Source organism: Citrus sinensis, chromosome 5, assembly GCF_022201045.2.
Source record: "Citrus sinensis cultivar Valencia sweet orange chromosome 5, DVS_A1.0, whole genome shotgun sequence".
Taxonomy (NCBI): Eukaryota; Viridiplantae; Streptophyta; class Magnoliopsida; order Sapindales; family Rutaceae; genus Citrus; species Citrus sinensis.
The window spans coordinates 16,771,970-16,798,203 of record NC_068560.1 but is presented as its reverse complement, the minus strand read 5'-3'; the positions used below and the strand labels follow the sequence as shown (position 1 = coordinate 16,798,203).

General features: G+C 31.0%; 2 protein-coding genes and 1 long non-coding RNA gene across 4 annotated transcripts in view; 2 read left to right on the top strand and 1 right to left on the bottom strand.

Annotated features, from left to right (window-relative positions):
* Positions 1-26,234, top strand: part of LOC102609285 (probable disease resistance protein At4g27220) — an 86,018-nt gene that overhangs the window by 20,061 nt on the left and 39,723 nt on the right. The gene's annotated exons all lie outside the window — the stretch shown is intronic.
* The window catches only part of LOC112497626 (disease resistance protein RPS5-like), a 123,594-nt gene continuing 105,375 nt past the window's right edge, over positions 8,016-26,234 (top strand). The window contains exons 1-3 of the mRNA XM_052442729.1: positions 8,016-11,236; positions 11,521-11,997; positions 12,454-13,287. Of these exons, the coding sequence (XP_052298689.1) occupies positions 8,351-11,236; positions 11,521-11,997; positions 12,454-13,287 (4,197 nt within the window). The 5' untranslated portion in view covers positions 8,016-8,350. The remainder of the gene's footprint in view (positions 11,237-11,520; positions 11,998-12,453; positions 13,288-26,234) is intronic.
* LOC127902767 (uncharacterized) lies at positions 16,123-19,133 on the bottom strand. The gene is made up of 2 exons (XR_008055341.1): positions 18,888-19,133; positions 16,123-16,323 (listed from the first exon to the last, which is right to left on the bottom strand). It is a non-coding gene; the product is annotated as an uncharacterized LOC127902767 (long non-coding RNA).

Sequence of the window (26,234 nt, the reverse complement as noted above, 5' to 3'; positions counted from 1 at the left end):
TTATTAAAGTTTGAAAAACTATTACTCTATATGATATAATAGTGTGATGTTATTACACTATTATACCATATAAAATATATTTGCTTTCTTAAATTTTAATAAAGTCTAGGTCTTGGACAGAAGCACTTTATAGATGTATATATAATGATTCTCTAGTAACGACATTCTCATTTTAACAAAGTAATGATATCACTAACAAACTAAATAACACATATTTCAATAAACCAATAGATAAAAAAATAATTTTTAATGTGTTAAAATATGTCTTTTATATATTATTGATATTTTCACTTTAACAAAGTGAGGGTCTCCTCACTATAGAAGTACTTTATAAATATTCTTTGTATTTTTGTGAAAATTATTATTTAAATATCATATCTTACCAAAGACTATTAGTTTTTATTTTATTACTACGCTATACTTTTCAAGATAGAACACCTTAATACCATGACCTTAATTTTTGAACTCTCTTGTACAAAGTTGTTGGCTGGTCTATTTAGCTTAGTCTTTCAATTATTTGTCGTTTGAATTGAGATGATCCGAATAAAGCTATGTATCAATAATTTCCTAGTGAAACTTCGAGAAAAAAAAAATCCTCTCATACAGTAGCATTATTTTAATTCTCAGCTTGATTATGTTTTGAGTTAACTTATAGATTATTTGAAATGAAAATAATATAATTTATTTTTTCCAACTGAAATTTTTAAATAATTTTATTAGTTTGATGAGTAAGTATACACTTACAAAGTTATGATATAAAATTATATCTCAGAATACTGCTATGTGTTTCTTAGTAATTAACTTTTTATACTATTATTAATGAGATAATTAACTTCAACACCAATAAACAAATTTTATATTAATACATCCTCTAGCTTTATTATCAAATAATCATATGTCATAATCAATCCAAGCTACCAGAGCCTACCACTAAAAGATTGATTGAAGGGTTTTCCAAGTTTGAAAATGTTAGTAGCATTGGCAAATGGCAACTTCTAGGAATCTTCCTGCTACAATCAATCATTTAGTGAAATGCCCAAATGACACAAAGGACCCCACCAACCGTGAAGTCACATCATTTGTTTATTTGTAAATGAAAAATAAGGTTCCGATCGGAAGAAATCAGTGCCTTATAATGCATGATTACCCGTATGTCAAGTTTGGTGATTATAAGTCATCATCACAATAACTTTGGACTTTATTATTTAAGTCTCTGTTTAGAACTAATGTATGGCAGTTGGATAACACATCACTCAATTATAGAGTGTGAAATATTGATATTGTTCTTATTATTTTATGTAATGTATAAACATTTCCTTTTATTTTTGTTTGTTTATTTATTTTTTATACTTAATAAATATAAATTTATTTTTTTTAATATTTAACAAATAGTCACGGCCAGACAATATTGCTAGAGAATAACAAATGATGACCCAAATCCTTTTATCTTACAGAAATAATTTCAATTCACAACAACTATGACGTTACATTACCAAATAAACACTAAGGTGACGTTTGTTTTTTTGTCTGAAATCTGAATAGACCTGAATTAGTCTGAATTCTGAATAGATTTAAATTTCTGAATCTGAATAATATATTTATTTTTTCATCTGAATCTCGAAAAATAAGTATTAAGTTGTTTGTTTTTTTCAACTGAAAAAGCTAAAAATATGTACTTTTACATTTGTATCCTTATTAAATTTGAATGTCAAATAAATAATATATTAAATATCACAATATTTTAACATTTATAAGTAAAACTATATTCAAGTGAATACATAATTATTTTGAAATTTTAATATATAAAATACCATAAATTTCAAATTTTATCGTATATAATATAAGAAAGAAAAAATAGGGATATTTTTATGTGGGGTAAATGTCTGTGGGTGAGTTTTGGGATAGACATGAAAAATAAATTATAAAACATGGAGATTTTTGACATTAGTAAGTAATTGACTTAATTCAAATTTTTTCATTAAGTAAAAAGCCAAAAAAATTGGCTTATTTTATTAAGTCAAAATTATCTAAAAAGTCTCATTAAGTTATAAAAACAAACACCTCTAATTAACTTAATTAATTAAGTTAAGTCACTTTAAGTCATTAAGTTAAAAAACAAACGCCACCTAAATATTTTGATGATTGTAGTTTATCTTTCATTCATAACATGAAGAGTTTGAAATACAATCTCAAAATAAAGAGTACGACATGTCGTGTTGGGTTTACAGAAGAAGTGTACGCCATGTCATCCGGAAACTAAAAAGCACGTATGACAACCACACGCTGTCATCTCGGATTTGCTTACACTTTAGGGATAAATATTGTAAATCCATCTCAAAGTTTCTGTTTATTGTGGTCGCTGCTAGAGCTAGCTGTTTTCTTATTTAACTTTGTTCCCTTTTGGCGTCAGCTCTTTGCATTTTCATTGGATCAAGCGACCCTTTTCTTGTTTCAATTTCTGATCTCAAAAGCACTTTAATTCTCTTTTGTTACACTATTTTTCTCCTTGTTTTGCACTAATATCATTTCTCTTTCCCATTTAGCCTTGATTTGCTTCTACTTGACTATCAATTGCCCAGTCGTTGACCCTGTTATATTTTTATTTCGTTCACTTCAAAGAGACCAAAAAAAAAAAAAGAGATGTTGAATAAAGCCTAAAATCTAATTTGATTTTTAATTTGATTTAGCTAAGATGCCCAATATAATACTAAGAGCAATTTTAAGGATCCTAATAATTGAATCCCAATTGATATGGTAGTCATTTATTAGATGATCCAAATATTAATTTTACTAATGATGAAATTCATTATCCAATGAAAAAATGACACATATCAATTGGGTTTCAAGTTAGAATTCTACTATTAGAATTTCTAACATTATTCTAATATTAAAAAATTCATCAAAATAATATCTATTATCTAAAAAAATAAAATAAAAATTTAAAACCATAGATTTACTCTTCAATCTTCGTGATTTGGCTGATTTCTTTTAAAGCTTTGGTTTATTTAGAGGTGCAAGGAGAAATAGTAATAAGATTAAAAAAGCAAAAATTTTTATTTCCTTATATTTTTATCGGTCATTTTACCGGTACTGGCGTTTGATTTTCTGACTCAGCTACTGTTTAGTTCTGAGTTTTGGCAATTACCTTGACCGCTCTGTTTTGTGTATCATCAACACAATGAGGCTTAGCATCTAAAAGTCGATAGCCATGCAACTTCTTGGAATCTTGGTGCACGTGTTGGATGTCGACTGTTCGATAATGATGGCAGCATTTGACTGGAGTGTCGTTGACGCTGTGGAATAAGGAGCGCATGTCTCAAAATTTTGGCGAAGATATTGTCAGATTGCAACGGTTGCGGCAAACCATTTTGTCTTTTTTTTTTATTAATTACACCACTATCTTATGTTTTATGAAAAAATTGAATAGACACTAGAATTTACAAAATTTTATATATAAGTCCCCTTTTTTGGGATAAAATAGCTTTAAAAAAAATTTGAATGTTATTATTAGTATTATTTATTAATGTCATTATTATAATATTAATAATAATAATATTATTATTAAAATTTATTAATTTAATTGTTATGATTATTTTAATTAAGTCATTATTATTATTTTTTAATTTTATTACTGTCATTAATATTAATTTTATTACTATTATTAAAATATATTAACTTTATTATTTTAATTAATGTTAATTATTGTTATTATTATTTTATTAATATTAATATTATTAAAATTTATTAGTTTTATTATTTTAATTGTTATGTTATTATTAATGTCGTCCACATCATCATCATCATTAAACTTTGTAGATTTTTTTTAAGTAATACTATTGTTATTACTATTATTTTACCTTAATTGAGCATTGAATAGATTTTAATTATATTTTTATTTTTATTATAATAAATAAAAACATAAAAGTAAATTATACTATCATATTATTTTATTATATCATATTATATTTATATAAAAATAATTAATATAAAAATAATAATTTAATATAATTAATAATAAATTTAAATAATGTTAGTTTAATATTAATATAAAATTAATGCAGTACAATGTAATACCAATTACCAAATGTTGTACAAATATTATTATAATTTATTACTAATGTAATGTAACATAATACAATATACCTATATTAAATAATGCAATACAATATAATACAATACAGTATGCCAAACGGACCCTTAATTCTTTGAGTGATAATGGTCTAGAGAGATGTAGAGAAAGTAAAAATAATCATGGTAGAATCTTTTGCAATGGTTGATTAGCCATCATCAAAAAGTTTAAGGAAACATAATAAAAATTAAGTAACCACCCTACATTTAAAAGAGTAATTAGAAACCAATAAATTTAGTATTCAATTATTTTTATCAAGAATAAATAATAATTTATCAATACAACAAGCTTCACAAGCTCAAATATCTAAAAAAAAAAATGGTATGATTCTCAGGAAACATAAACTCAAATGCCTTCAAAATATTCTTTAAAAAATCAAACTAATTTCCTTTTATGTTATTCTTTATTTATATTTCTATGATTTTGTTGGGCTACATTTAAAATTTTTAAATATTAAAATGACTTCTTTAAATTTCAAGAGTAATATTAGTATTTTATAGGTAAATTAACATATATTATATACAAATAAACTAACATGTCAACTAATATTAAAAATAAAAATGTAATAAAAAAGTAAATTTTTGTAATATTAAAATAATAAAATTTTAGAACCTGAGACTTTTTACAATTCCTTATTTTGAAATTTCACCTTTTTTATTTTATAATTTTATGAAGTATTGCAAGGTTACTAACCTATATTCTTCACACATATTTAGTTTATTTATTCTATATTAAATATAACAGGTCCGCCTACCTTGCAACAGTTGCACGGTACCCTAAATTTTGTGTTTTTCTAATTTAGCCATATCTAATAGCTAAAGTGTTCAACGTGTTCAATTGGTTATTAACACTTAAGTCTCTACCGTTTATTATAATATCATAAAAACAAAATTTTTTAAATATTTATTTATATAACTCCTATTGTTTTAAATTTTTTAAAATTTGATCCATTAGCCTAACTTGATCATAAAAATGATTGATGGCGTAAAGATAATAATGTAATATCACATAAAAATTTTTAAACACATGAAAAATTGATAAATGTAAATATTATTTTTTTATAATATATTAAATTTATTATTTTAATTAATGTTAATTATTGTTATTATTATTTTATTAATAATAATAACAACTAATTTGTGTTTTTCTTTTAAGGCTGATTTGCAAGCATGTTATTACAGAATCAAAGAAAAAGTAAGGGTAGGATTATATTGTGCTTACTGAAAAAGGTGTCTTGAGGGACTAAACGGTACTTAATTCAAAATATAAAGACTAAACAAATATTTACCATTATTTAAGCTGAAATAGTGTATTTTAATTAGTTCGGGATTTGATTCAATGTAAATATCATTTTCCTTCATGAAATACCTACAGAGAATCATAGATTTTGGAGAAAAGAAAGTTACACCCTAAGGTTTGGGAAATAGTTATGTAGACGCCTAAATTTTTAATAAGGAATACCAAATACCTCTTTTGACTATAATACCCTTTGACTCTATTAACCGAAAAAAATTGACTCCTATGATTTATAATAAACAGAAATATAATACTGAAATAAATATAAAATATTAACATTTTAAAACAACTTCAGTTTAGGAAAATATTTTTATACTTTACAATCTTACATTATATTAGACTAAATTTTATAATAAATAAGAACATAATATTAAAATAAATTTTATAAAATTTTTCAATATTCTAAATTTATTTTTATTTTAAAATAAATTTTATATTAAAATAATTTCAAGATTATTAGTACATGAGATATATTTTATTAATTTTAAATTCTATTTAACCCCAAAGATTTATTTAATATTTTTATGATAAATAAAAATATATTATTAAAATAAATATAATATTTTTTATTTAAAAAATATTTTAATATTATTAGTCTATTAGACAAATTAAACTATTTAACTTATATTTATATTTATTAAAAACTCTTAAAGTCATTTTTTTTTCTCAGTACAAAAAGTATTATAGTCAAAGAAAAATTTTGGTTACTGAAAACTTAGAGATTTAAGTGACTATTTCTTCACATCTCGGAGTATAGGTGTCTTTTCCTATAGGTATTAGAATAAGGGCCACATGTCTGTATGTAAATAGCAAGTAGTGGCAGACCTACAGCTGGGCTAGACTAGGCTGTAGCTTGATCTAGAACAATAAAAAATCATTTATACACCTTGTTTTCTTATAATTTTTTTATAAAAACAGAGTTGTTATTTTATTTTTATATATGTCCCTAACTCAGGTATTCTTACGTTTTCATCAATTTAGTTTAACAATAGAGTTTTTACTTTATACTAAAATATTTTCCTAACTCAATTACCCTTATATTTTCATCAATTTAGTATAACAATTGAGCTATTATTTTATATTCAAATATGTCCCTAATTCAATTGTATTATTTCCAATTGAAATTAGTGACTTGTTTTATAAAATGATTAAATTATATACTTATTGGATAGATTGAAAACATTAGGGAGCTAAAATATTATTATTGCTTTAATTTATTTTAAAAAACTTCTAATTGAAAAAAATATAAATCAATGTAATATAACATCGTTACTAGCATTAAAAGTACTTACGAAAACAATATATAATAACAATTATCAACATTTTCATAAACATTTTATGTGAATTTTCAGATTCTATTTATTAGTTACATTAACTACGAGAAGAAGTTAGAAAATAAAATTTAGGTATTTTGAGGAACTTTAATAGAAGAATCATCAACATCTACTTCTATAAAGAAAGTCAGTGCACTGGCAATGAAACAACGATATCCAAATAACTTTTTGTTGAATTGAATTTAGTTTATTACTAAAACTTTTGACTAATAATACTTTTATAATTCGAAAGAATGAATGAATTTTAATTTTTTAAATTTATTTAAGCTTGGTAATAGAGTACTTGACTTCAAACAAAAAAGTTTTACTTGTAATCTTTAATTAATTTTAATCACATGTACTGATCTAATTTAGTTTGAAATTCTTAATTGATTTATTAATCCTTATATAATTACATGTTATTATAGGTAGCAATATCAGATTCCATAATTGAAAAATAGTGTTTTGATATTTGAATTGCCTTTTGATTTCTATTCTTTTCTTATAATTATTTTTGTTTATAATACATATTCATAGGGATAAAGTTCTCCATGTTTCCCCTCATTTAATATACCTCTTTTTACTTATAAATTTTTATGTTCACTTCAAAACATAAATTTTAAAATTTAACCCGAAGAATATTAAGTCTTGGATCTGCACAGATAGCAAGTTAAGTCACATCCTTTTATCTTTTTATTTTCATTTTATAAATAAATAAATAATGCATATTGAATTAGGATCACGCGTCTGAAATCTTTACGTGAAGATTTTGTTAAACACCTTGTAAAAAAATAATATGAATAGTGAAAGCTAGCACATGGGTCACAATGTCACATGGCCTGCCGCTGTATGAATATACAGTGAAAGGATATCGCAGTTGTAATGTAACGCATATTCACAAAAGCTTTGTTGATGAAGTCTATTTCTTCACTTAGCTTAGACGTGGTGAGCTTGTCTAGTACTCTAATGCTGCTTTATAATGTGGGGGCAGAGCAGTAAATTTCAAAGAAATAATTTTCTCTTTTGATGTTTTGTCGTTATAGTTGACTGAGACGAGAAAGAAATAATTGCTCGTTTGGATATTCTCTATATTGTAAAAGAATTGCTTCAAAGCAGTTTTACCAGTTATAATTCATCAGCTCCTACTCTTTGCGTTCAATTCTCAATCAAGAAACCCTCTCCTGACTTTCAGCTTTTAACCTCGAACACGCTCTGATTCTGTTTATTGTACCCACTGCTATTGCTAGCTGTTCCCTTATTTTGCTTTGCTCCCTTCTGCCATCAGCACTCAATTCTCAATCAAGAAGCCCTTTTCTTGTTTCAAGTTGCTGATCTCAACAACACTAAATTTTAATCGTCATAGCTTGAACATCAATCAAGAAGCCCTTTTCTGTTACACTGATTTTTTTCCTTCTTATGCTCAAATACAATTTCTCTTTCTAATTTGGTCTCGTTCCCGTTCGCCGTCATCTGTTTGTTCTTCGCTTCTTCATTGATTAACAATTGTCCAGTCGTTTCACCTGTTCTTTTTCTGTTTCTTTCACTTCAGATCAATCCATCCTCGCACACCCCCCCCCCCCCCCAAAAAAAAAAGAAAAAAGAAAAAAGATTGATGGTGATGGAATGCATTGTTACTGTCGTTTTAGAGGTTGCAAAATGCTTGGCTCCTCCAACACAACAACAACTTCGTTATTTGCGTAGCTTCAATGCCAACTTTGAGAATCTCAAGGCTGAAATCGAGAATCTCAAGGATAAAAGTAGGAGCATTCAGCGCAGAGTTTCAGAGGCTGAAAGAAAAGGAGAAAAGATTGAAGAGGAGGTTGAGAAATGGCTGGTTAATGCGAACAAGATCATAGAGCATGCAGACAAATTCATTCACGACGAGGAGGCAACAAATATGCGATGTCTCAAGGGTGTGTGTCCTAATCTGAAGACCCGCTATCAGCTTAGCAAGAAAGCAGAGGCAGAGGTGAAGGCACTTGTCAAAATCCGAGAAGAAGTTGGGAGATTTGATGATAGAATTTCCTACCGTACCATTCCGGAGGAGATTTGGCTCAAGTCTCACAAAGGCTACGAGGCCTTCGAATCAAGACTTCCTATTTTGGAGGCTATAAAAAACGCATTGATCGATGTTAATGTCAGCATCATTGGGGTGTACGGCATGGGCGGCATTGGAAAGACGACACTGGTGAAGAAGGTCGCCAGGCAAGCTATGGAAGACAAGCTCTTTGATATGGTGGTCTTTTCAGAGGTTTTGCAGACTCCAGACATAAAAAAGATTCAACAGGAAATTGCCGAGAAGTTGGGCCTGGAGTTGCCCGAGGAAGTTGAATCTCGAAGAGCAAGTAGAATATTTGAGCGATTGAGAGATGAGAAGATCCTTGTGGTTTTAGACAACATCTGGAAACACCTTGATTTGGAGACCGTTGGAATTCCTTTTGGAGAAGACCATAAAGGATGCAAACTACTGCTGACAGCAAGAGATCGTAGTGTCCTCTTAAAAATGGGATCTAAAGACAACTTCTTGATTAACAATTTAAATGATGAAGAAGCATGGAGATTGTTTAAGATGATGGCCGGTGATGATGTTGAAAATCGTGAGTTGAAATCTACAGCAATAGACGTCGCCAGGGCATGTGGAGGTTTGCCCGTTGCCTTGACTACAGTAGCAAAGGCATTGAGAGGCAAGAGTCTGCATGAATGGAAGAATTCCTTGCGAGAACTCCGAACGCCTTCAATGGGAAACTTCGAAGGAGTGTCTGCAGAGACTTATTCAAGTATTGAACTGAGTTTCAAGTATTTAAAAGGTGGGCAACTCAAGGAACTTTTTCGGCTCTGCAGTCTAATGGGTAACAGTATCCCTACTTTGAAATTGCTTAAATACTCCATGGGTTTGGGTATATTTAAAGGAGTCAATAAGATGGAAGATGCACGAAACAAGTTATATGCGTTGGTACATGAACTTAGAGACTCTTGTTTGTTGCTTGAGGGTGATAGCAATAAACTAGTTTCAATGCATGATGTTGTTCGTGATGTCGCCATATCAATTGCATGCCGAGACCAACATGTATTTGTGGTGGAAAACGAGGATGTGTGGGACTGGCCAGATGAGGATGCACTTCGAAAATGCAATGCTATCTCTTTAATAAATAATAGTAATCGTGAATTTCCTGAAGGATTAGAATACCCAAACCTTGAATTTTTATATATCTCTCTCAAAGATTCTTCTCGTGAAATTAATATTCCTGGGAACTTTTTTGTAGGGATGAAAAAGCTTAGAGTTCTAGATTTTACTCGAATGCAGTTTTCTTCATTTCCATCTTCAATTGATCTTCTAGTAAATCTTCACTCACTATGTCTGGATCAAAGTGCGCTGGGGGACATAGCAATCATTGGGAAGTTGAAGAATCTAGAAATCCTCAGCTTTTTGGAATCTGATATTGTAGAGTTGCCTAAAGCACTCGGTCAACTGACTAAGCTAAGGCTGTTAGATTTAACAGACTGTTTCCGTCTGAAAGTTATTGCCCCAAATGTCATATCAAGCTTAATCCGATTAGAAGAATTGTATATGGGTAATTGCTCCATTGAATGGGAGGTTGAAAGAGCCAACAGCAAAAGAAGTAATGCTAGCCTTGATGAATTGATGCATTTACCTCGGCTAACCACTCTAGAAATTGAGGTTAAAAATGAGAGTATGTTACCAGAAGGCTTTTTGGCCAGAAAGCGCGAAAGGTTCAAAATACATATTGGAAATGGGTTATTCACACATCCCATGATTGCTGGACAAAATTGGTTCCAAAGTCGGCCGCACTTTTTTATCAACCGTGATCGCAAGAGTTTAAGAGCATTGAAGCTGAAGCTTGCTTTTACGGACATTTGCTCCATGAAATTGCAGGGCGTCAATAACGTTGAATACTTATTGTTGGACAAGCTGCGAGGTGTCAAGAACGTTCTTTTCAATTTGGACACGGAGGGCTTTTCACAATTGAAGGTTCTCTGGGTTCAAAATAATCCTGACTTCTTTTGCATCGTCGATTCAAGGGCGATGGTCGCTTGTGATGCCTTTCCTCTTTTGGAGTCACTTGGCCTTCACAATTTGATCAACATGGAGAGGATATGTATTGATCGGCTCAAAGTAGAGTCCTTCAACGAACTCAAAATCATACAAGCATATAATTGTGATAAATTGAGTAATATCTTTTGGCTCTCTACAACAAAATGCCTTCCAAGACTTGAGAGAATTGCAGTTATTAATTGCAGCAAGATGAAAGAGATTTTTGCAATTGGGGAAGAAGTTGATAATGCAATTGAGAAGATAGAGTTTGCTCAATTAAGATCTTTGAGTCTGGGGAATCTTCCAGAGGTTACAAGTTTTTGCCGTGAAGTAAAGACTCCTTCAGCATCACCAAACAGACCAGCGTCGCAAGAGGAATCGACGACTACGTATAGCTCCAGCGAAATCACTTTGGATACTTCAACTCTGCTTTTCAACGAGAAGGTGCGTAGGCTAACATTTTCTTTATATATATATATATAACAGACTTTATTCTATCATGCGTTCTGTTTTGATGTCATACGTGGAAAATAATTAAATCATTTAAAGAATTGAAAGAAAATGGAAAAAAAAGGATAAAAAGAATCTCACGCGCTCACTAATTGAGCTCTTAACAAGTAGTATGAATTAGAATGCATACTCAGCTGTCATATGGATCAAAGAAGAAAATTTCAACAAGTGCTTCCCATATGGAAATTGGATCCAACGAGAAATTCTTATTTTTTTAGGTTGCGTTGCCTAACTTGGAGGCTTTGGAGATATCTGAAATTAATGTCGACAAGATTTGGCACTACAATCATCTTCCGGTCATGTTTCCTCGCTTTCAAAATTTAACACGATTGACTGTGCAGCGTTGTCACAAATTAAAATACATATTTTCAGCGTCTATGATCGGAAGCCTTAAGCAGCTCCAACACCTAGAAGTATGCTTATGTGAGGATTTACAGGAGATCATTTCTGAAAACAGAGCAGATCAAGTGATCCCTCATTTTGTCTTTCCACAGCTCACCACTCTGAGACTCCAACATCTACCAAAATTTAGATGTTTGTACCCTGGAATGCATACTTTGGAATGGCCCGCGCTAGAAATGCTTTTAGTGCATCGCTGTGACAAATTAAAGATATTCGCTGCAGATTTATCGCAGAATAATGAGAATGATCAACTTGGTATTCCTGCACAACAGCCCCTATTGCCGTTGGAAAAGGTATGAAGTCATTTTCTAGATTTTTTATCAATAGCTTATTTTTAACTTTGAAAAATATGAGAAAGCATCGATAAATTAATACTCAATAAATTAAAAATTTTTATTATACAATAATCTTTGCTAGTCTAGACTAGGGGATCAATGTGGTAGATTAATAATTATATGAACTGTTTTAGGTATAGCATTTATAAAAGAATCCTTAGTCTTTCCATATAGAAGAACTTACAAAATAAATTAGTAATTTATTATTGTGCAATAAAATAATTTCGAGCCAGTAGAAATCAACCTTTTTTCCCTAATTTCTTTTTTACCTCTAAAATTAACATATAAAATAAATTTTATCAATAATTATATTTTTTTAAAAAATATAATATAAAACAAATACTATAAAGTCACTGCGATGTGACCGTAGATCATCAATTGACCTCATTAGTTATTATGATTAATGATGATCAGATCGTACCCAACTTGAAGGAACTATCACTAAGTGGAAAAGATGTGAAGATGATTTTGCAGGCCGATTTCCCACAACACCTTTTTGGCAGTCTTAAACAACTAGAGATTGTTGGAGATGACTCAGCTTGTTTTCCAATCGGGAACGTACTGGAGAGATTTCACAATCTCGAAATACTCACACTGTGTAATTTTTCATCCCACGAAGAGGTATTTTCGATGGAAGGATGCTTAGAGAAACATGTCGGGAAGTTGGCAATGATAAAAGAATTACAGCTGCACCGGCACTATCATCTGAAGCAGCTGTGCAAACAAGACTCCAAACTTGGCCCCATTTTTCAGTATCTTGAAATTCTAAGAGTACATCATTGTCAAAGTCTGTTAATTCTATTGCCATCATCATCGGTATCTTTTCGGAACCTAACAAAACTTGTAGCTTTGGGTTGCAAGAAATTGATACACTTAGTAACATCCTCCACAGCAAAAACTCTAGTGCGACTCATATCACTTTATGTATACGGATGCAGAGCAATGACAGAGGTGGTAATAAATGACAAAGACGGGGTTGAAAAAGAAGAGATTGTTTTCCGCAAATTGAAGAGGTTGGAACTGCGTGATTTAGACAGCCTCACAAGTTTCTGCTCTGCCAATTACACCTTTGAATTCCCATCTTTGCAAGAGTTGTGTGTGATTGGTTGTCCCAAGATGAATTTTTTCACTACAGGAGAATCAATCACGCCTCCAAGAGTAAACGTCTGGTATGGAGAAACATCGAATCAACGGCGTTGGGCTAGTAATGATCTTAACACGACCATACAACAATTACATGCTGAGAAGGTACGTATGTACATATTACTCTCTATCTCCCATGATAAATTTTTACAAAATTTGCTTTTTCTTTTTAAATAAAATATAGATAAAATGTTTGTTATAAAGTAAAAGTTTAAATTGATGAATAAGAATGTTATTTTCAGCTGTTGGCGGTGCCGTCGATACGCTCTATGCAGTACGACTAATTTCATAGGCTTCTTATGACTTGGAGTTGCGAATTTTTAGAAGAAAGTCTCAACTGGTAATTAATTTTTATTTCATTTATTTAATCCCATGGCTTGTTTCGCAATATCATCTGAATTATTTAGAATGGGTCCCTCGGTTTACTGTTAAATTTGCAATGCAATTTTAATGATCCTTTCAGACTTTTATGGACAGATTTTGCATAATTGAATGTCTTTTAGTCTAGTTTAATTTGAGTCTTTTTTTTTTTTTTTTTGCGAGCTCCCCTCGTCTTCTAAAATTTTGTAACTCCTTGCATACGTTTTTATGATAAAATTTCATTAAAAGCCTTCGCATTTTTTAAATCCTTGAAAACGTGCATACTTTTTCCTTTCTTTCTTTGCCAATTATTTATCGTCATCATTGCTGTTCTTTTATTTTACTTTGTGCTCTGTTTGTTCATTGGGTTTGCTTTTCTTCACACCTATATTTCCTTGGAAAGTTAGAAGGCAAGGAAAGTACTTAGAAAATGTTCTTCCCTATGAACACATAATTAAAGAACAGCTGAATATCATTAATCGGATTAAAAAAATTAAAAAAAAAAAAAGTAATCAGTGCATATTCATAATATTTTCTCTGCTGTTCCTGTTAAAATTTCTCTACTCTATGATTGCAGAATGTTTGGATACTGATGAAGATTTAAGTCACTCGTCCTCTGTGAATAAGGTCGTTTTCCTTTTTTCCTCTATTCAAAGTTTACATTCTGAGGGGTTCCCGTTTCGATCTTCGTGATCTTCTTGTGATTCACTGCATTGTGTCGCTACATCTGTGATAGTGTGAGTTGCAACACGTCTGTTTCCTTTGTTTGATCATCGCAAGTCCAAAGACATTTCATTCTAGCTAAGCTCTTTGTATGTATTAAAAAAAATTTATTCTCAATATATATGACTCAATGAGTGGTCTTTTATTATATATATGTCATGAATTTCTATTGTATTTTGAGATTTGATGGTGTATTATTGTCTCATTGAAAGGTCTTGTAATCACTCTGATTCTCATTTGAGGAGGTTGGTCTCGTCTATGTGTATGTATTTATATCCACAAGAAATTTGATAAATGGTCTTGTCGTTTTATCATTAAAACATCTAGTGCTTCATAGGTTGGAGGGCTACCAGGCATCAGGGCCAGATTTTTAAACTCAAAGTTATTCGTGTCATTTACCCATTTGATTATCAAATAGTCATAAAAGCATATAAATTCAAGTTAGTGTATCATTTGTACACAATATACTAAAACTAACACAAGAACTTGGCCGACATTTTCAGTTGAATAACTCAGACCCTCGGGCTGACAGCCCAAAGTGAAATATCTAAAAAAAATAGTTTGCTCCACGTCTATCTTTCCTAACTTAGGAAGGCAAGGATTTTGAAAGCTTTGCTTGATAAAATTTGAAAGTTCTGAAGAAGATTCAGGTCACTCGCGTGCAGCCTCTGGAATAAGAGCTGTGTTACTGTTTAAAAGTTTTCATGCTCTGGAATAAAATTTGCTTTACTGTGTTACTGGTCAACTTCATTATTCTACTAATGCTTTACTTCATCTTCATTGTATCACTACATTGACAGCGTTGACAGTGTAACTAAAACCCTTGCGTTCACAAGCAATTTTGATCACATTAAACTTTTAAGAAATTATCTTTTATAGCCATCTTCCATATTATTAGGAGGAGTCGTTTTCACTATTTTTAAGAAATTTTGATCACATTAAACTTTTGATCTGAGTTCATAACAAAAATCAAAACGGTGCATGACATCAAGATTATGATGAATCAAATTGAACTCCCAATACGTTAGTTCATAAAAAATGCTTTTCTTCTTCCAAGTAATCTTATCATTTCTTTCATTTTATTCATTCTCCTCTTTTCTCCTCTTTTCAAGTCTTCAATCTTAAGTACATTACTGAACTGGTTTTTCACCTCGGCTCCAGACAACCGAGAAGGTGCTTGTCCCCACTCTCTAGTTTTATCAGATGGCACTATATTTTCGGAACCTATGATTTGTTGGTAAAAATCGACGGTGACCCACGTGACAATTTTCTACTATGTATCAACCAATTAGATCTAGTGTTTTGTTGGCAAACAAGAAATACTTATTTACCTTTAATACTCCACCCAAACAAGTTGGCATATGCTAGAAAGTCGGAGATAGTCCATAACAATGCTGCGTGTGACTTGAACATTTGATTACGTGATGCATTATGCATCATTCCAACCATACTAGCATCACTACCCGAGTCATGACTAACCTGTTTCTTAGTTAGATTTCAAAGATGAAGATGGCTCACCCTCCAATATCCAGTTTTAATACTTTAACCAATAGCCATTTATAATGATATGGTCTCTTGCTACTTTCCTTATAATGAAATATCGATATTACGACACTTCTAAAGGGCAATAAATTCTTTTATCACCAACAACATTCTCAAATGCAAAATCTATAAATTTTTTGACCCCATCAGTATATGAATTGGATATCTATTTGGCAAACCAACCCAACTCTGGTCCATGACTATCTCCTTTTAATGCACTAGAAAAATTAGTTAAATAAATCACTTTAATTCTTCATTTCTACTACTAAACAAGATATTTTCATGTGTGCGCAGTTTCGCAATATAATAAAAAAATTATTATACAATTTTATGGTTTTATATATATGGAAGCAAGCAAAGCCACAAGAATCAGAGAAAAAGATGTGAAAATTAAAGTATATATACAATAATAATTAATCTAAAAAACAGTTTGCAATACCTTCTGTAAAGAAATATCCTCACCCACTGCTGAGAACTTCACTTGGCTATCAATTACAGATATATAAAGCCTGTTACCTAGAAACAAAAAATTAGGTCAGCCAGCTGAAACATATTTATAAACCAACATTGGAGATAGTACTCCATTTATAAACAAAATTACAAGACTCAAAACCAAGTCGACTCAGCAAAATCATAACCGATTACATTCATCCCACTCAGCTCCTCCACTCCCATCAATATATCCAACATTCCCTTCATATTTACAAAAGGTAAGTGGTCCTATATATCCCACTCAAGAATGCATAAGTTTCTTCAATCTTAAGTATCTAAAGTTTTCCTCTACGTTTATAGAAACTTCGGAAGCATCTCCCTATAGTTCTTCAAGTACACGACATAGATATATGAGTGTTTATGTGTTATGCCAAAACAACACATGACACCCATTTGTCTAGTATGCACCCAGAAAACATGAGGAGCAGCTGCGGAAAAACCCATTTTTACGTGGGAAAAAAATTTCAGGCACTAGCTGCCATAGAAATCTATGCATTACCAAACTGTCCAAGCCTAGATAATTCAAGAATTATTAATAGACATAAGATCCTCACTATCATCCAAAAGATGACACTAATAAAACATGTGTCTATTAATAATTTCTTAAAGGAGTTTAAGCTTTCAATGCATGTATCAAAAGTTTAAAATTGAATCTGAAACTTGAATAACACATAAAAATCATAAATCTCTTCAATTTATTCCTAATAAAATGTAGCATTTTTTCACATTTCATTTCTTAAGCAAAACCATAAAAAATTACAAACAATAAATACATTTTCTAGCACTGATGCACATTATGTTTACTGAGCAATAAGTTTTAAGTCATTCATATTAAAATACTTCTTCCTATTCTATCAACAAATAACTAGTACGTACACACAATTAATAAATTAAATGTAACCTGGTTGTGAATCTTGCAAAGTCTTCCTATTTGGTTTTTTTTTTTTTGGTGGTGGTTGGGGGGGGGGGGGGGGTGTGCTCATTTGTATGTTGTTAACAGAAATTGATCCAAAGCCTCAGTTTTAATTAGCTTCATTATAGCCAATGATTAGGTGTTTAAAAACCAATGAATATTTTTTATAAGAAATCAACAATATTGTTGAAAGAAAAACCAAATAAAAATAATAAAGCAATGCATAGATTAAGGCTCTTTATTATCTAATAACTAATCAAACTAAGTTGTGGGTAAAGGCGAATATGTTTGTTTGGCCAATAATAAACTCAAGGAATCACCAATAATCACCTAGTTACTATTCCTTATGCCATGCAATGTAATGGCGTCGGTAATGGCGACAAGGCAGGCAATAACTAGCTAGCTAGTTATGATAGTTGCGTAACTTAACCTACTGGAAATCTGAAGACCAAAATGAAGAAACTCTGTCTAGAACTAGAATAGGAAAACATTCATACCCAAAACAAATATACATGATTAAGAAACTTGATTATATGTATATTTTTGTTTGCCACACCAAATCCCACTATTTCCATACTCATAAGCACAAAAAACCATCGCAAAAATGAATGACCATATAAAATAAAATAGGTCGTAGGACATTGAGTATAGGACAATATGATTTATGTACCGTAAAATAACTATATCTGCAGTCAACTATATTTCTGTTAGAACTCTAAAGTTTTCCATTAAATTTTTTCCCCTGTTAGGTAAACCACTTAACTGAAACACTTAAGCAAGATTGACAATCATAGACATAAAAGTATTAGGCTCGTTCAAGTGAAATGAGCATTATTTCACATATCCTTTAGGCTTTTAAGTCATTTAGAAGTCATTCATGTTAAACAATTTCTTCATATACTTTCAATATAATTAGTACATACACAATTAATTAATTAAATAAATCTGTTTCAGCTAGCACAGGAACTTAAGCAATCAGAGCTATTAGTTATAGCTAGGACTTGAATGAGGCACCTTTCAAAGTTCAAGAGGAGCATCTGAACAGAATGAAAGCATTTTGTAGAAATGGTAGTGATGCTTTACATCTACATGCTCTTACACAATATGAACTTTCATTTATTCAAGAACATAACACTAATCCAAGCTCTTACTCTACAAGTCAATTCAGTTTGTAGATGCAAGCCATTGTAAAAACTTTTGTGCTATAATTTCCGTAAATGGAACATGACATTACTAATATAGAATCAGCAATGTTATATAACTTATCAGACAATATAACAAGCACTCGGCGAGCATATAAGATAAACTAAAACAAGTTAATTAGAAAATGAAACTAAAACCAGAGCTCCGCTATTCATTGTAGAAGCTTTAAACATAAAATTAAAGTAAATCTAAATACATGATTGTAAAACATTAGAATGAATGTTGAAATGAAAGCTAAATTCAATAGTAATCCAAATGAATCCATTTGAACTTTGTAAATTCCGCAGAACAAAATTAATTTGAGTGAGCAAAGTCACCAATGGAACAAGAACAGAAGGGCTTCAACTTCTAGGAACAAGAAATATTGCCGGCGGGACAAAAATTGACATTAATGGTTACAATACGAATTAAAGAAATCAAAACCTATAATTACAAGCTAAGAAAGAGAAGAAACTCATAATCACAAGCTTACCTGAAACGATGAGAGAGATAATAAGATGAAGAAGAAGATCGCCGCCGTTTTACGCCATTCTCCGGCTACCAGTAAGGTTTAGGATGGTCAGGCACGCACGAGAGAGAATTTGGGATTTTGGTTTTGAAAATATTGACTTCAGCAAATAGTTTTCTATTTAGAAACAAATTTATAACTCTACCGTCAAAATAATAGTATGCCAATTGGCTCTCTACCGTCACGTGGTTAGTAACATAAGTGAGAGCAGTCTAGCAGATATTCCCGCGGGGACATGACCCTCGAGATTTTCCCAATTCAGGAGGGTATATGAATTGCTAGAGATATTTTGGCAATTCTAATTACAAATGTTGCTTCTGAATTAGCTTTTAGCACCAGTGTTAGAGTACCGTAACACGCTTTATTCAAGCACATTGGAGGCTTTAATATGTTGTCAAAGTTGACTACAAGCTTACAATGGCAGTATGAGTTTATTTTACATTGTAATTATATTATATAATTATTAATATTTTCACTTAGAATTTACATTACTTATATTATTTTTGTTGTTTTAAATTTGAAATCTGAGGCTATCTCTCAATTTGTCACATTCCTCGAGGAAGAACAAGAAGAGTAGGAGACACAAGAGGTAAATACTTTTATTAGAAATATTGATTAAGTATCTATATTCATTTCATTTATCTCATTGTTGATATAAAAGTAATTTCTTTTTTTTTATTATATGATTTTGAAGATTGCCGAAGATAATTATTATGGTGATTTATACTTTGTAATGTGACTTTTGTAATAGATTAATGTTAATGTAAGATATATCGTCAAACTTTATTTTTATTTTTTATTTTAACATGATTAAATTAAAATTTAAAACTAAAACGTATCAATTATTCGACAATCGAGGACCTTTAAGGATCCCCTATTATTATTTGGGGAGGGGAGGGGGATTCCCTAAAGTAATTTTGTCGGGAATGGGAAGAGGACATGGATATATGCAGAATATCGGGAATGGGTACGGGGAGATCAGTCTCTTCCCCTCCCCTTCCCATTGCCATTCCTAACAAAGTTGGCAACATATGTACCGGCCGCTTTTGTAAAATTGCTTTAAGGGTCGTTTGGGATTGCTTTTGGGAATAGCATGCAAGATATAAAAAGTAAAATCGTAGAATAACTTTTACCTCTAATTCGATTTTTTCTTCTTTTTTGTAAATTATTATGCATTTATATTAAAGTCACTGTGTATGATTGGATTATTAAAAGTTATTTGAGAGAATATGAATTGACTTAATAAGTTATTACGTGATTGATGATGATCAGAGCTTACCCAACTGGCATTAAGTGGAAAAGACTCGAGGATGACTTTGCAGAGCGATTTCCCACAACACCTTTTTGGCAGTCTTAAACTACTACAAACAGTGGATGATGACTCAACTTGTTTTCCACTTGATTTACTTGAGAGATTTCATAATCTGGAAACTCTCATACGGCGTCGTTGTTCATGCGAAGAGGTATTTTCGAATGGAGGATACTTGAAGAAACATGTGAGGAAGTTTACAATGATAAAACATTTAGATCTGCACAAATTTAATCATCTGAAGCAATTGTGGAAACAAGACTCCAAATTGGACTCCTTTATTCAATGCCTTGAAATTCTAAATGTACATTATTGTCAAAATCTGTTAATTCTATTGTCTTTGCTGCTAATTCTTTAATTCTTTTCGGTTCTTAAGTTTCTCTGTGATTTGTTCTGGATTGATTCTTTTTGCATCTTGGTTGTTTGATTTGCGATCTTGGCGAGTATTTGGAGTTGATCATTATCGAATCTGTCACTCCAAACTCTACAGCGACTCTTATCAATGTTGGTGTATGGATGCAGAGCAATGAGAGAGGTGGTGATAAATGACGAAGATGGAGCAGCAAATTTTGAAGAAGAGATTGTTTTCACCAAATTGAAGATTTTGTATCTGTATGATTTGGGTAGTCTCACAAGTTTCTGCTGATAGTCTCAGAAGTTTCTGCTCTGCCAATTACACCTTCAAGGAATCTTTGGAAGATTTATCTATAATTGGTTGTCCCAAGATGAAGATTTTCACTAAAGGAGAATTAAACGCGCCTCTGAGAGTAAACTTCTACTATGGAGAGAGAGATGATCAACAGCTTTGGGACCAAACTAAATTCGTTAATCATTAGTTTTTAACTTCATTACTGTATGGAAGTCCTGTCAAATTAAATTGCTGCTGTTAAATTTATTAAATCTCTTGCTTCCCTGCAAATCTCTGTGTGCTTTAATTTTAATTGAAACTAATGAATGAAAATTTTACTTTCAGCTGTTGGAGGGGTCCTCATCTTATTCAACGATGTATGTGTCCTAATGGCATTGGCATTTTACTTTAATTACAAGCGAGTTGTGAATTTGAAAAACAAAGTCCCGGTTAATTCAATTTCATTTCATTTTATTTGATTTCTTGGCTTGTTTTATTGCTTCATCTAAATTGTTTGGAATACACCACTAGTTTATTTTTACTTTTAGAATGAGTTTTAATGTTTTGTTATGAGATTTATATGCTTATTTTATATCATTAAAGGTCTTAGTGACTTATCTATTTATTTATTTTTATATCATTAAAGGTCTTCACTTATTTATTTATTTATTTTTTTTGACGGTGTGGCTTTATAATGTGCTATTTTTTTTTTAATTTTGAATTTTATAATTCCTTGAAAATGTCATTGAAAGGGCCAGCACTTTTATGTGGAAACCATCTCATCCTCCTTATTTCAAACTATTAAACAACCAAATGTATCCTAACATATATGTTTAGAATCAATCTACTCATTAAGATATATGGTAATGGTGTCATCTGTTTGCTATAGTTTGATTACAAGAGAACTTTTCCATTTGTTAGTTGCCATCTTTGTTGATCTGTTAATTCAGTCTTCTTCTGTTTGTCCTGTTTCTCTGTTTATTTCAACCTTTCTCTCAAAACTTAGAAGGTATGGAAAGAGCAAGTACTTAGAAATTGCAAGAATTATATCAAATCATGCATATATGCCCCTGCCTATGAACTCTTAGGAACAATCGAATATCTTTCCTTGAATAACATAAAACAAAATCTACAGATCATTAAACCATCAAAAGTTAGCTATGAACAACTATATAAAAATCATTTGTTTCTCACCTTTTTTTTTTTTTGACAATTGGAGGTTTTAGTTTATGAAATTTAATGCCTATATTTCTCACATTGTATAAGTGTTTTGAAAAGATGGTTTATATTGCACCATAAAAATGTGGTCTGATAAACCAACAGGGGAGTAGTTTGATCCAGTTACGTGAAATGCATGCAAAATAATATTTTCTCTATAGTTACTGAAGAGAATTTTGGTCACTCTGGTGTGCATTATCTGGAATAAAGTCGTTTTCCAGTTTCTTCAAAGTTTATGTGCGGAGGACTTCCGGTTTCCATCTTTATGATATTCTTGACATGTACTTCATTCTGTCTCTCAAGTTCAAATACTAATAAAGATGAGTAAATTCATCATCCGTGTGTCTGCTCTTTCTATGCATTTTGACATTTTTTTATTAATGCGTCTCAATGAGATATCTTGATTATATGTAGCGAATTAATATTCTGGCGTTTTTTGAGATTTGAAGACGTAATAATTTCTCATTGGAAAGCCTTTAATTATTGATTTTCATTAAAGGGGATTGGTCTTGAATGCAAATGAAATTTGATAAAGGACCTTCACATTTTTTAAAATCATCTAGCCTAGTAGTACTTTATGTGTTGGAAGTGTCCCAGACCGAGAAAGATTTCAACTTGGAGGAATTGACATAAAGCAAAATGGTCTTTATCAATCATCATCATATGTATGGCAGCAGGGCCAGCTTCGTAAACTGTCATTTTCTACGAACCAGCTGTTTTTCAAGTTGGATTGCTTCGGAATACTCACAATCTGGAAAAGCTTCTAACCGTGCATAGAAATATTTTCACGTGAGGAGGTTGGGGAACATGCTGAGAGGCTCACACATAAAAACCTTAAAAGCTAAAAATGAATTTTGGTGCATTAAAAATTTTAAAATATATCAAAAGTATCATATCAGTCATACGATAAGTAAATAATGTTATAACATGTGTTTATTTATTCTGAAAAATCACTAATCTGTAATGTATTTTAGAATTCCTCCTGGTGGATAGTGGAGCACTTATGGAAAACAGATTCCATTTATTTCTTCAAAATCTTGAAATTCTAAAGGTATAAAAATGTCGCCACAATTTGATAAATCTTGTCCATCCTCAGCATCGATCTCTCTGAAATCTAACAGCATTTATGCGGCTGTTCGGGACGAATAAGCTAATTAGTATTTACTAACCCCAAACAGTTGAGAAGGATACTAAAATTTGGACCCTAGCACTTCATTCGGTGTAAATAACTAACTAAACGTAGATAAATAAATAGCTGAAAATATCACAAACTATTTTAAATTGATTATTAAAGTAATGGAATATATTAAAAAGATATATATATATATATATATACACGAGCGCGCGCGTATGTATATATAAAATAAATAATATATATAGTCCTTTTTTGGTATAAGCGCGTTCATTTTTTCATGCGAATATGCTTTTAAGCCATACAATTTAAGAGAGCTAATTGAAAATTAGTTTTTAATGTTATTAAACTGCACGGCTTTATAGTTCATTCAACAATAATCCTATTAAACCCTACGTCTTAAGAGGGTGTTTGCATTAAAAAAAAATGAGGGCACTAGCACCTAATAATGATTATATATATATATATATATCAATTCAAAATTTTAAAGTGCAAGAAAGTCCAAAAGAACTTTAAACTGTGGGGTTTTAAAAATTTTCCGGACCTTTCTTGCACTTTAAGATCCTGGAGGCTCTTGATTAAATCTTCATCATACTTGGAGAAAATTAAATATGTATGGAAGGATATTTTCAAGCTTGGTAAGGTCAAATAATTGTGGAGTTAAAAAATTGAATGATGGGCAAGTTCAAACTACAATACAATTTAGAAACTTTTAGCGAAAAATAATAAGTGAAAAAACTTTAAAGTTCATACAAATATGAAATATGTATTATGGGCTTGGCTAAGTTACGGTTCGTGTTAATTTAAGGTTCATGTAACTAACAACTTTAATGATAAAATTGAATATAACAGTAGTTTTTTTCACAGAAAAAATTGTCAATATTTTGTGTCAAATAAAAAATTAAAAAAATATATCTATTTTGGGCGAAACTTTTTGTGAAAAATAATGAGTGCTAACACTTTATAACTTAATATGTATTTTAGGCTTGGCGAAGTTACGGTTCATATAACTTAATATGATTTTATATTTTTACTTTAAGATGTAAGAAAAAAAAAAGAAATTAAATAATCAGAGATCAGATACCATCGGAGATCCCTTTGTATTATTTAGACACATCCATCCCCTCCTTTCAAGTAATTTTGAAGGAAATGTCTAGAGTACAAAGAGATAGACAGAGTATTAAAGATGAGTATGGAGAAATCAATCCCCTCTCCTTCCCTTCTTATTGACATCCTTACATATGAGCCCAAGAGGAAATGCACCGTGCCTGATAAAAGTAAAATTAAAAATAAAAATTTTCTTTTATCAAATCATTCTATAGTGGAGATTATTGTATAATCAAGTACACATGGCATTTTTAAAAGCTTTTTCTTTATTTAAAGCTCTAAAGGTCTGCCTAAGAGTCAAGGTTGGTGCCGTTCTTCTAGAAGAACAACCCGCATCTTTTGATATTCAAAGTAGCAAGTTCAAACTTTAAATTTTGAAATAATAATAATAATAATAATAAATATAAAAAGTGCCCAAATTTTTTGCTATAAATAGAGGGGTTCACCCCCTCATTTCATTCATTCCATTCTTTTCTTCTTTACTTCTATAATGAGAGATTAAGAGTTTTATACTCTTGAGTGACTAGTGTTTGGAGAGATTAGGTGTATTAAGATTTTGAGAAGTGAAACAAAATACTAAAATACTTATAATCCTCATTTCACTAGTAAAGTTGTATCCTTTTGTCCTTGCCTATGGGCATAAGTTAAAAGCCGAACCAAATAATTTATGGTATCGTCTATGTGCTTGTTCTTCATTTTCTTCCAATTTCATTTTAGTTGTGACCCTACTTCACCAATCTATTTCCTAATAGTGGTATCAGAGCCGGGTTGTATTTTTTGGGGTTGATATACTGTTCACATATATTGTACTGTTCATGTATATGATATTGTTTCAGTATACGACACTTTATTCATATATACAGTTACTGCTCATGTGAAATGGTAGGAATCGATCTTAGCAAAGGTAGCTTGTGGTGAAAAACGATGGCGGAAAAATACAAAATTGAGAAGTTCAACAGAAATAATTTTTTGTCATGAAAAATGAAGATGAAAGTTGTATTGAGGAAGAGTAATTGATTGGCAGCAATTGAAGAGAGGCTCATAGAGATAACTGATGATGACAAGTGGAATGAGATAGACAACAATGCCATTGCAGATCTACACTTACCACTTTCAGATAGGGTATTATTCAATATGGTAGAGTAAAAGAGAGCAAAGGAAATATGGTTTACTCTCACAAGACTACACGAGGTCAAATCACTACAAAATAAAATCTTCTTAAAGAGGAGGCTTTATACTCTTCGAATGGCGGAATCTACATCAGTGATCGACCATATCAATACTTTAAAGACTTTATTTTCATGACTTACAACGTTGGGTCATAAAATAGAGGAAAATGAACATGTGGAGCTTTTACTTCAATGTTTACCAGAGTCGTATGATCAATTCGTCATTAATCTAACTAATAACAATCGAGCAGACAATTTAGTCTTTGACAATATGGCAGCCTCCGTATTAAATGAGGAGAGTAGCAAAAAATAAAAAAGATAGACAGACGAGTTCGTAGCAAGTAGAAGCGTTATTGGTGATGAAAGGAAGATCCATGGAACGTGGCCCTAGTAAGAGCCATAATCACGGTAGATCAAAATCAAGAAGTAAGAAGAATGTCAAATGCAACAACTGTGGCAAGAAAGGGCATGTCAAGGAAGAATATTGGAACAACTAGAAGAGAATAGAGGGTAAAGATCCTGAGTCATCAAATGCTCAGGGGTATGTAGTAAGTACCTCGTATGATGGAAAAGTTCTCTACAGTAAGGCAACAACTGCTTTAGAATGCAGAAAACCACTATCTGATGTTTGGCTTATAGACTTAATAGTTTCCTGGCACATGATCTCTCCAAGAGAATGATTTCACAAATATGAACCTATTTCAAGAGAATCTGTATACATAGGTGATGATCATGCCTTTGAGATCAC